We start from the raw sequence: 13,009 nt of genomic DNA, 5'->3' as shown, positions 1-13,009 counted from the left end.
TGTTGTAAGTCCTGATGGATGGACACTAATTATATCACCTGCTCAATACTAAGGAAATCCTGAAAACATGACCGGTAGGTGGGTCCCAAGGACCGGAGTTGAGAAACCCTGTTCTAGAAGTTTATGGATTAACAGAGGAATGTTCTAACAATAGATGCTCCAGAATGGTTATTACAAGGGGGTGCAAGTATTTACTAAAACAGACATGTCAGGAGAGGTGACTTGAACTCTACAGTCAAATAAGTTTTCAAACGCTTTAGGGCTCATGCACACGACCACGGCATATTTTGCAGTCTGCAAACTCCGGACCCGTAAAACACAGATGTCACAAGTGTGTGTGCTGCAATTTGTGGAACGGAACGGGCCTCCTATAATAAAAATGCCTATTCTTGTCCACAAAACGGACAAGAATAGGAAACATTCTATTTATTTTGCGGCCCCATGGAACAGAGCAACGGATGTGGGCAGCACACGGGTGCAGTCCGCATTTTTTGCGGCCCGGTCCGCATCCAAGCTGCAAAAAATGCGGCTTGGATGCAGACGCAAACCACGTTCGAGTACACGAACCCTTAAACTGCAGATATGGAGCCCAAATCACTATATATTTTTTTCCATTGAAATACATTGTCAGGGCTGCCGTGCACATGTACAGGAGTCCTGTCCATTATGTTATAACAGCACAGCAGTCATGACTGTGTATTTCATGCAGGTAGTAGGAAAATGAAAAAGATTGAAAATCTGGAATTCATATCTGCAGTACTATTCATGTATTACTATAGTTAATGGTCCTAAATTGGGGTGACAGATTCCCTTTAATATGCCAAATATGCAGAGAACTGCTTACCTTTGACGTAATGCCAAACACATTGTTTTCTGCCAAGTGGTTGAGATGAAGCTCTGTCCTACAGAGGTAAAAACAAGTTTTATTACAATGATTTACTAATAGTAATGCTAAACGATGCAGTAAAGTTTATACTGAAACGGGATGTCCCATTGCACTGTCCATCAGTGACTAACTATTACAGAGAGCAGATCACAGGGGGTCCCACAACCCTGACCTCAATGATCAACTGTTGGCTGCTTACCATTTATAGGTCTTGTAGTAACATTGCAGGGGAAAGGTAGTTATATGTAGTACCCACAATGGGCTTTACCTCATTGCTTCTGTCCACCGCGACTGATCCACTTCCAAGCCAAACTAAATGGATACTGATAGAACTCATTGACTTCAATAGGGTCTATTGGATTCCCAGTATAGCACTGCAGACTACGCTACTCTCATCCAAAATACTGGAATGTTTGGAGAAATTACAACGGATTACCAGAATACGGCTACATGCACACGACCGTTGTGTGTTTTGCGGTCCGCAAATTGTGGCACGGACACCCATTAATATAACTGCCTATTCTTGTCTGCAAAACGGACAAGAATAGGACAGGTTATATATTTTTTTGCAGACCACGGAACAGAGCAACGGATGCGGACAGCACACGGAGTGCTGTCCGCATCTTTTGTGGCCCCATTGAAGTGAAAACTACGGCTTGGATGCAGACCCAAACAACGTTCATGTACATAAGGCCTACTTGTGTGCACCAGTTTGTGGGTCTTATTTATTGAGGTTCAAAAAGCCTGACCATTGAAAGAAATCTGCACATACTGGAGAAAATTGACAGCTTGGCTCAAGTCAAATTGTTTCTTATCCACATACAAAGAATTACGGTACATTTCTTTTTTTTTTTTTTAAAGAGCACAAGTGTAAAAGTATGTAACATAGGCATTAAAGAGCATTCGTCACCATGCCGATCTACCCTATTAAACCTGGGTTTATCATGCTTTCACAGCTACCTTCCTTTCTGCAATCAGATGTTCCATTACAGAGAAATCCTAACTTTTATTAATATGTTAATGAGGTGCTTGGAGCACAGAGGGCCATCATTGCTCCTCGGAGCACCACTGCCACTCCTCCTCTCCTCTGTCGCCACTCCTTCTCACAGCTCCGATGCCTGGCCCTGAAATCTCATGCATGCGTTTTGATATGCAATCTATATTTAAAGAAGGCAAATTTTGTGGTCTACTGAAATTTGTGTGTGCCATGTGATCACTTAGGTTGGTGGCATGTGTTGCTATGTTTCCGGTAAAATAACAGGCAAAATGGCGGAACCCAATGGTCAATGAGGCCCATCAGACTTCATTGATTTCTGTCTATTGACACACAGTTCTATGAAATGCAGATGATCTACATGTATACATTGTAGTCACCAGAAGAAAAAAAAACACTATCTTTTATCAAATGAAAGCTTGCCATGAGTAATGCAAGCCTAACATAAATAATCTACAAACTAGTCTTCTATGATCAATAGGCATAAATTGCCAAGGAACCAAAGCCGCGATAAGATCCTAGGCACAGAAAACTCAGTGACTTACAGCCTAGTTCCCGAATTTAATCAAACAGTTTTAGTTAGATAGGATGAATGTGGATAATAAAATACCCAACAGAAAAACATAAATCTCTATGTTCAGGATTTTGAGTGGATTATGGAGACTAAACTGCATTCAAGTAGTTGACTCCATATCCCAAATGTTCTATAACAGAAGCAAGTTCAACAGCAAAATTCAGCTTCTTGAGTTACCGGAGTGTGCTGTCTGCACCGGCCAAGAGGTAGTAAAAGACATTAAATGTTGCTTCATTTTCTGGACGTCTAGCCACTCTGAGTTTCTCCAAAAGCATAGTCTGAAATAGAAAAAAAATATGTAATAAGGCTCAAGACATGTTGTGTTTACAACAAAGCTCCTACTGTATAGATTATCCATGAGTCTCCCTATCTACCAACACCACTGCCTACGGGAGGGCACTCGGCCGGAACCACTGCTCATGGGAGGGCACTCGGCCGGTACCACTGCTCATGGGAGGGCACTCGGCCGGTACCACTGCTCATGGGAGGGCACTCGGCCGGTACCACTGCTCATGGGAGGGCACTCGGCCGGTACCACTGCTCATGGGAGGGCACTCGGCCGGTACCACTGCTCATGGGAGGGCACTCGGCCGGTACCACTGCTCATGGGAGGGCACTCGGCCGGTACCACTGCTCATGGGAGGGCACTCGGCCGGTACCACTGCTCATGGGAGGGCACTCGGCCGGTACCACTGCTCATGGGAGGGCACTCGGCCGGTACCACTGCTCATGGGAGGGCACTCGGCCGGTACCACTGCTCATGGGAGGGCACTCGGCTGGTACCACTGCTCATGGGAGGACACTCTATCAAAGCTTGTGATGTGATGGACTGTATGAGTTGGGGTCTGATAAAGGTTTGTACTTGCCTGTTATGGCCTAAACTACTAACTTGTCACATGACTTACACATGTGGAATTTTCCTTCTAGAAATTTGAAATGACCCAATGCTCGTGAAAAGATGCTTAAAGGGGTTGTCCCACAAAAAATATTCTATAGTTTTCAAATGAGAACCTGGATCTGAATACGTTTGTAATTGCATGCACTTAAAAATATAGTATAGCCATCAAGTTATTCAATAAAATTCAGCTGTAAAGCACCCCTGGTGTTTGTTTTTTCCCTTATTTCTTTGTCCTGCTCACTGAGGTGGCCGCACATGATCAGTTTTATCCTTCAACTGCCTCCTGAGCTGTGATAGGCAGAGCTGAGACACGCCTCCTGAGCTGTGATAGGGAGATCATGGACATGCCCCCTTAGTTGCAGCAGAAAAGACCCTCCCCTAGAGCTGTCAGCTTGATATAAATCTAGTAGAGCAAAGAATGGGGAGATCTCTGGATCCATGTGAGGTATAGGGATGGTTTTAGCTTTGTCACATTTTTTACACTAGTTATGGTATAAGGCTACTTTCATACTAGCGTTTTAGGTTTCCGATATTGAGTTCCGTCATAGGAGCGCAATACCGGGGGAAAAAAAAACGCTTCCGTTTTGTCCCCATTCATTGTCCAAAATGCATTCTGTTCTGTTTAGTTGCGTTCCCATACCGGAGAGCAACCCGCAACATGTTGTAGTTTGCTTTCTGTCCTGGGATGCAGAACAAGACGTATCCGGCATGATCACCAATGCAAGTCAATGGGGATGAATCAGTTTTCTCTGCCACAATAGAAAACGTATCCTTCCTCTATTGACTTTCAATGGAGTTTATGACGAATCAGTCTTGGCAATGTTAAAAATAATAGAACCGGATCCGTTCATAACGGATGCAGGTGGTTGTATTATCAGTAACGGAAGCGTTTTTGCTGAACCCTGCCCGATCCAGTAAAAACGCTAGTGTGAAAGTAGCCTAACTCCTTTAATATCCAGTGTCCCCCCCTCTCTGCTGAAGGCTAAATAGCACATCACACAGGTTTCCAAATCCAAGGACATCTCTCATGAAAAGTCTTGATGACCTAAAGCTCATTGAAATCATTTTAAAAGTCCACACACCCACCTGTATAGTTGCTGAAGCCACCTGCCCAGCCTGGTCAAAGTCCAATGAAATGATTTGCGAGAACCGTGTGGAATTTCCATTCAGACTTGAGCCACTATTGCCAAAGGCTTCCAGGATGGTATATACAGCTTGCCATTTTTCAGCTGCAAAAAATAAAATAAAAAAAAAAAAAAAAAAAAAAGACATTATTCTTAATCATCCATTTTGTTAACTAGGAAACTTTTTATAAAAATTTCTGCATTCAAATAAAATGGATTCACACAAATATAAAGCAGTCAAGCACATACATATAGAAAAGTTGTTCCCCTCTTATGCATTTATATCATATTCATTAGGGATGAGCGAATAGACTTCTGATGAAACATCCAAAGCCAATTCGCTCATCCCTAATATTCATATTAAGCATTTGCAGCATATCCTCAGAATTGCTTAGGATGGGGTTAGCCCTTTAAATTCACAATCGCACACACTTATACAACAGTGTCACCTAGAGGCCTACACTAGCATTGCAATATTAAAAAACCTAGAGACTTTCCAAGAACTATAAATCTGCACAATATTCCAACACAAAATAATTATACATAGCGTATTCCTACACTTCCTTCATATGAGCCACTATACCTGAAAAGATCTTTCCTGTGCTACCAGACACTGTGGCCAGGTACTGGATAACATGCTGGCAGCTTGTAGTTTTGCCGGAACCACTGCTACCCAATAAGACGATTGACTGATCCTGCCGAGTCATGAGCATATTCCAGTATGCAGCCTGGGCCACGCCATATATGTGAGGGGATGTGTCTTCTCTGCGACATCCTTTGAACATGTGCATCACCTGTGAGGAGACAAGACAAATTTATAGGACATCATCATAACCAATGTTGGGCAATGCTCCATACAAAAGAAAAAAAAAAAAAAAGTGTGCAAAGTAGTTCTCCTCCAGAAAGATGGAAAGATTTTGGAGATGGGTAGCATTCCTGCCCTACAAGATCACATGGTCCAACCTGGCAGTCTCCACAAGGAGAAATTATATTCCCCCGGACTCACATAAAAAGCATCAAACTCAGCAAAAACCCCAAAACTGCTGTCAGAGAGTGGGTCTATGTTCCTTATGGAGAAGAGTCTGGCTTGGCATATATTCTTAGTCATGTTGAAAGGTCAGACACTGACGTACAGGGAGACACTAGACAGTTCTCCTTCTTCCTGGAGGAGAGTTATTTTTCACACCTTTTTCCCCAGGTGCTCCCTACACAAACCTGGCAGTCACCACAAGGAGAGACTCGGGGGCACATTTATTAAGACTGCCGGAGTTATGAAGAGGCGCCGGCCTCTCGAAAACTTTGGCGCATCCAGCGCCAGTTCTAAATGTAAGACCGCTTCATTGCCGTCTTACATTAAGACTTTTTTCTATGCCTAAAACAGGTGTAGAAAATGGTAAATGAGACAGGCCTGCCGGCCCATCCCCTTCCCCGCCCACAATTCTAGGCCTAGTGTAAGCGGGGCGACGTCACAGATACTGGCGCAACTAACCACTGCACCACCATCTGCGCCTGAAATAGGCATACTTCAGCTTAATAAATGACCCCCTTTATCTTCCCAAGTGCTGTATGGTGCCATGTTAGCTTAAAGGGGTATTTTCATCTTGGGGATTTGTGTTATATATCAACAGGAAATTACAAATATCTGATCTGATATCTAGAGAATTGGGGTGCCCTGATCTGCCTGGTGAGGTGGCCTCTGAAAGTCACACCCAGTCAAAGAATGAATGGAAAGGTGGTCACAAAAGCGCTTAGCCTCTCTCCATTTACTTCTATGGGACTTACAAAAACAGCCAAGTACATGTCTAGCCCTGCTTACCTCAGTGCTAGTTCAATAACATGCACTTTGTGCAAAATTTTGTAACGTTTCTGGATATTTATGCACAAGGCAAATACAAGGTTACACCTTTTCCATGTTAGACCATGACCCCCAAGTTCTAACAAGATGGACTGTAAGGTGTAATAAGCCAGCACTCCCCCACATACTAGATAGAGGACCATTTTATTATTGATGATGGAAATTAAGACAAGGGCACTGTGACAATGTGTCAGACCCTAGAAACATACCCAGCGTGCAGCATAACTCGTTAGTGCAGACATCATGCGTCTGTCACGACACGCTTTCCTGGGTGAAATTCCATTTTCTCTATGCTCTATACAGATGCCGCCTCAGTCGGAGAGGAATTATGCAGATTATTAGAGAGGAGACAAAGCTATGTGACAAGAAGCTCCAGAAATCAAGCAAAGCAGGTTTCTTTCTGAGCCCTAAATGCTTTTTAAATTCCAATGCTGGGATGAACGTCGCCAGCAGACGAAAGGCGACTTCACGTTACAAGTCCGCAACAAATCCACAGAAAAATCTGCATTTCTTCCATGATGCACTGCAATAGGTGAATTCGAACTGCTTATCTAAAAGTAGAAAATTTCCAGGTGCAAGGCTACATTCACAATGCCAGGAAGGCTCCCGGGAATATGTGAAGAACTCTGTTTACCCAAAAAAAGGTTAAAAGTGTGCCCCAGTGTTTTTTTGCTGTAAGGAAGCGCATAACCCACTGCACTGTTTCATAGAAGGTTATCCCATTGAAAAAGAAAAAAATATATATATAAAAAAATATGCGGTATATAGGTTTTAACATGTGAGCCTATGGGCTATGCATACCATTGTATGGTCATATAGTGGCACACGTCAAAGGCAGGCGTTAGAGGTATACATCAGGAGTGCCTCCCAAGTTCACTGCAAACCGTCTAGGGGAGATATATCAAAAACGGCACTTTCTGCACCGGTCTTGACATCTGCTGAGCTGACGGAAGATGCGCCTATTTTATGACAAGGCACAGGACTCGTCATAAATTAGACATCCTCCGTCAATCCGCGCACATAAACAGAAATCTATGGCAGCTCTGAGGTTCTGCCTGCATTTGCCCTAGAAACCTGGCATAAATGAAGATACATTTTTTGCAGCTGGCAACGCCCCCTTCCCACCCATGCCAAAAAAAAAGGAAAGACAAAAAAAAAAAAACATTCAAGACTATTTTTTTCCAAAAGCAGCATTTAAAAAGTAACAAACACGGTTTGCTACTTTGTAACGCCACTTTTCTGTTGCAAACTAAATGATAAATCTCCGCCAATGTGGAAACTGATTCTAAACCAATTCTAAAAAAGGGGCAGTCCAGACGCTGCGATCGGAGGATGCATGTGACAAGAAAAATCCAAAAGCTAAGGAAAGTGTATTACAAATGCATAGCTGCCAATGCAAGTTACATATTTACCAACAACGTAGTTGGTAAATTTGGGGTACATAATCTCCCCTCTAACCCCCGAAACACCCCCAAACCCACCTAGGATAAGCCCAAATTTTCCAGGATTGTTTCTAAAAATTATGGGGCACATTTATTAAGACTGGTGTTTTAGACGCCGGTCTTAATAAAGCCCTAATCTGGCGGAGGATCCGCCGAAGTTATGAAGAGGCGCCGGCCTCTCCATACCTGCGGCACATCCACCACCAATGCTATATCTAAAACAACTTCCTAGCTGCCTTACATTTATACCAGGTGTAGAAAATGATGAATGACACGTGCATGCCAGCCTGTCCCCTTCCACTCCCACAATTTTAGACCTGGAGTAAGTGGGACATGTTGTATCGCCATCTGCGCTGGAAATACTGTATGCCTAATTTAGGCATATTTCAGCTTAGTAAATGACCCCCTATAAATTTTGGACATTCAAGCCCATCCCAGGGCTCCCCCAAAACTGCACTTAACTTGACTCTTGGCTTTTGGCAACACAGCAAATTTGTTTTACTTTAGATTCATGTGTTATAATTATTTCTGTTTTACAGGTTTTAGGGGAATATTGAGGTCAGAGATGGGCGCGTTACTGACCATTGCAATGCCCTATGTTCATCTACAAGTCAATTCATAACCCTTGTGCCAAATTCACCCACATCCGAGCGCCATTTGTTAAGATGGCATATATCTGATAATAGCTGCTCTCTTTCCTGTATTTCGATGTGCCCCCCCTGGGGTCCTGGCAATCCTCTCTTCCTACAGAATGATTTCACTTTACACAAATGGCTTACAAAAATGACAGAATGGATGGAAGATGAGGGATGATTTTATTAGGGAACTTGAGTGCAGCCATAATTAGGACTGAATGCACCTCCATTGTATAGCTCGTAGGAACGGCTGTTACCATGGAAACCTGGAACACATTTCGCAGGAAAAAACGGAAAAGAACTGACAGGGATTGAATGACCCGGGCTGCCCCGATGTGTCTCCCTTCAGAGGAGATTTGTAATGAAGACTGAGATTGATGTCTCTGTGCTCAAAAATAAGGGGTCTCTGCAGCTGGAAAGGAAGGGTAATTTATGAGCAAAATGGCATCCCCCGAGGCCTACAACTATATTTCATAAAGAGCAAATGGAACCGGCTTCAGATACACCTATCATCATGTGTTCAAATGTCCATCTACTCGCAGGCGGCTGTTGCCAATCCTGCTGGGGAGCTAGTTTCGGAAATAATACCTTGTGAATAGCTGCTGCCATAAGAAGCTTCTAAATTTCTTACTGGGAAAAACATCTCTGCCTCAGAGTCACCAATAAAATGAGGCATAGAAAAAAGGAAAAATGGCTGAATAAATTATTTTGCTTATGTTTCTGCTTATGGCTGCAGCAGCAATTTCCATCTTGACCTCTGGGCAAGGGCGGACTGGCCATAGACCCTACAGGGAAATTTCCTGGTGAGCTGATGCCTAGAGGGCCACCCAAGCCCTTCTCATGGCCACCAGCCAGGTACATACGATCTGAAGCTCTCAGCATTAATTAATGTAGAAGCATAAGGCACTTTTGTGCTGCACTGTGGTATTTGGTTCTGCTGAGGCGGTATATTGTGTTACACTGTGGTATTTGGTTCTGCTGGGGCAGTATATTGTGCTGCACTGTAGCATTTGGTTCTGCTGAGGCGGTATATTGTGCTGCACTGTGGTACTTGGTTCTGCTGGGGCAGTATATTGTGCTGCACTGTAGTATTTGGTTCTGCTGGGGCAGTATATTGTGCTGCACTGTAGTGTGTGGTTCTGCTGAGGCGGTATATTGTGCTGCACTGTGGTATATGGTTCTGCTGGGGCAGTATATTGTGCTGCACTGTGGTATTTGGCTCTTCTGGGGCAGTATATTGTGCTGCACTGTGGTATTTGGCCCTTCTGGGGCAGTATATTGTGCTGCACTGTGGTATTTGGCTCTTCTGGGGCAGTATATTGTGCTGCACTGTGGTATTTGGCTCTTCTGGGGCAGTATATTGTGCTGCACTGTGGTATTTGGCTCTTCTGGGGCAGTATATTGTGCTGCACTGTGGTATTTGGCACTTCTGGGGCAGTATATTGTGCTGCACTGTGGTATTTGGCTCTTCTGGGGCAGTATATTGTGCTGCACCGTGGTATTTGGCTCTTCTGGGGCAGTATATTGTGCTGCACTGTGGTATATGGTTCTGCCGGGGATGTTTATTGTGCTGCACTGTGGTATTTAGCTCTGCTGGGGCAGTATATTGTGCTGTACTGTGGTATTTGGCTCTGCTGAGGCAGTATATTGTGCTGCTCTGTGGTATTTGGTTCTGCTGGGGCAGTATATTGTGCTGCACTGTGGTATTTGGCTCTGCTGAGGCAGTATATTGTGCTGCTCTGTGGTATTTGGTTCTGCTGGGCAGTATATTGTTCTGCACTGTGGAATCTCTTTTGGCTAGGGCTTTTTTTTTTATGCTGTACTGTGGTATTTTGTTCTACACTATGGTATTGCGGCCCTACTTACTTATGTTGTCCCACCTTCTGTCATTATAGCATTGCCTAAAACATGAGGCCACTTTTATTTAATTTTTTTCCAGGGCCATTTTAAGTTCCCAGTCCGCCCCTGCCTCTGGGTCTAGCGTTCCCCAAAGACATCCTTTAAGGCAGGCATCCTCAAACTGCGGCCCTCTAGCTGTTCTAAAACTACAGCTTTCACAACGCCCTGCTGTAGACTGATACTTGTAGGCTGTTCGGGCATGCTGGGAGTTGTAGTTTTGCAACAACTGGAGGGTCGCAATTTGAGGATGCCTGCTTTAAGGAAATGAATGCATGAAGACAGGTGGGTGACACAATGTCAGGACTCTGCACAGGCCTGGCAACGCCCAGCGGACACTTAGGCTACTTTCACATTGGCGTTTCTGGGTCCGCTTGCGAGATCTGCTTCAGGGCTCTCACAAGAGGCCCAAAACGGATCAGTTCAGCCCCAATGTATTCTGAATGGATAAGGATCTGATCAGAATGCATCAGTTTGGCTGCGTTTGGTCTCGGTTCCGCTTATTGAAGGCGGACACCAAAACGCAGCTTGCAGCGTTTGGGTGTCCGCCTGACGATGCGGAGCCAAACGGATCCGTCCTGACTTACAATGTAACTCAATGAGGATGGATCAGTTTTCACTGACACAATATGGTGCAACTGAAAACGGATCTGTCCCCCATTGACTTTCAATGTAAGTCCAGACGGATCCGTTTTGACTTAGACTTTTTTTTAAAAGAATAATGCAAATGGATCCGTTATGAACGGATACAAGCATTTGCATTATTGGTGAAGACGGATCCGCACCGAACGCAGGTGTGAAAGTAGCCTTACCCATATGGTGCAAAATGAGATTAAATTTCATATTCTCCACTATAATACTGTGATAAATGGGCCACATACTTTTTTTCTGACACGTGGTCCATGGACAAGTATTAAAAAAACTAATTATCCAGTTTAATCATAGTAAATAAGAGTCTTCAGTTCAATAAGGAGACTGCTTTTCTTTTTTTACACGAGCATCAATTATAATGAATCCTCTTATGTTGGAGTGCAGCTATCCAGGTTCCCAACAAATCAAAATAACTGTATTTCCAAAGAGTTCCACTAGGTGGAGATATTCCATCCAAATGATTGCAAGTAAAACAATCTTACGCCTATACAGCACAGAGCCAGTGATTACCTACCAGACAGTACGTTCCAACTCCATTAAATACAACATACAAATTTTACGACATTGGTACATTTCTGGATTGTTAAAAAAAAGTCAAATAATTAAATGTGTGATAAGTAAACATAATTGTGACTACTGGTCACATACATATGTACAATGCAACACCCCGTCATACCTTCTCAGAATATATAGAAGGAGAACTCATGGGATTCATAATAACCATAGCTGGTCCGGCAAACGTGTGAAGCAAGTTCCCTCCATATCGTTGTCGCAGTGTGTGCAGTACGCTGGATTCATTCAGATAAACTAGTGAAGCCAAGTCTTCCACCCGATCATGAGACGGTGGGTTCGCCTACGTAAAAGGACGAGCAGAATTAGGTTAAGTAAGTTATATCAAGTCAGAGTATGGGAGTATTCACACTGACGGCAGTGCTCTTTTATCATATACACAGGCCCCATTTCATTTATAGCCTGCTTTGTGTCTATTTCTTTCATTTCCAGCCAGGTGTTATTACCGTACTTTTGTAGTCCTGGGATGCGCCATTCATTTTAGATATTTCTAGTAACGCTTTATTCCAAACTATGGACAAAAATGTGGTCTATGTAATAGAAGACCGTGATTATGGTGGCCCCTGTTCCATTATATGTAAACTGTGTATGGTAAAATACACAGGTCTGATCTCACCCAGAGAGGAGTTTTAATAATAATCTTTATATAGCGCCAACATATTCTGCAGCGGTTTACAATTGGGGGGTTCATGTACAAACAGAGCCATAAATTACATAGCAACAGACAAGTCAACGCTTAAAACAAGAGAAATGAGGGCCCTGCTCGCAAGAGCTTACAATCTATGAGGAGTAGATGGGTGATAAATATGTGATTGTTGGGAGGCCCCTCTGCTGGGACCACCTCTAATCACTAGCACAAGGATGGCCTTGTCCCTCACTGCACGACCGCAGCAAGGTGATCATTCACAAGCCATGACCCTCCATTCAATGTCTGAGGCTGAGGGTAACGGCCAGACGCTGTATTAGGGCTCGTTCACAAAAACGTGTGAAGCCTGTGCTCATGCTGTGGACTGCAAATTGTGGTCCGCAATGCACGGGCGCCTTCTGTGGGACAGGCGCATGGGGATCGCAGACCCATTCACTTAAATAGGTCCGCGATCCCTCCGTTCCGCAAAAAGATAGAGCATGTTCTATCTTTTTGCGGTGCGGAGGCACGGAACGGAACCCCAGAAAGCACTCCGTAGCGTTCCGTATCTCTGGATTTGCAGACCCATTGAAATGAATGGATCAGCATCCGTGATGCGGAATGACAAACGGAACGGTGCCCGTGTATTGTGGATCCACAAATGCGGTCCGCAATACGGGAAAGGGACACCAACAGTCATGTGAACGAGCCCTTAGGCTGTTTTGTCACCCCCTAGACATTGAATGGTACGGTGGTGCACATATGAGGGATAAGGAACATGGGGCCTTAGAACCCGATCAAAGCTGTAAAAGCTCGTCCAGACATCAGCTATCAAACCTGGCTGCCCCATAAACAAGCA

The 13,009-nt window shown here is 44.0% G+C and overlaps 1 protein-coding gene across 21 annotated transcripts in view; it reads right to left on the bottom strand.

Moving 5' to 3' along the window:
* Positions 1–13,009, bottom strand: part of LOC122930354 (unconventional myosin-XVIIIa-like) — a 331,901-nt gene that overhangs the window by 185,793 nt on the left and 133,099 nt on the right. For all 21 annotated transcript variants that reach the window (XM_044283690.1, XM_044283691.1, XM_044283692.1 and 18 more), the window contains 5 exons: positions 11,632–11,808; positions 5,060–5,270; positions 4,439–4,581; positions 2,632–2,732; positions 845–902 (listed from right to left, as the gene is read on the bottom strand). In XM_044283690.1, coding sequence (XP_044139625.1) covers positions 845–902; positions 2,632–2,732; positions 4,439–4,581; positions 5,060–5,270; positions 11,632–11,808 — 690 coding nt within the window. The remainder of the gene's footprint in view (positions 1–844; positions 903–2,631; positions 2,733–4,438; positions 4,582–5,059; positions 5,271–11,631; positions 11,809–13,009) is intronic.

The sequence above is a fragment of the Bufo gargarizans genome, chromosome 3 (genome assembly GCF_014858855.1).
Source record: "Bufo gargarizans isolate SCDJY-AF-19 chromosome 3, ASM1485885v1, whole genome shotgun sequence".
In the NCBI taxonomy this organism is placed as follows: domain Eukaryota; kingdom Metazoa; phylum Chordata; class Amphibia; order Anura; family Bufonidae; genus Bufo; species Bufo gargarizans.
The sequence above is the reverse complement of the archived record's forward strand: the minus strand, read 5'-3'. Positions and strand labels throughout refer to the sequence as shown.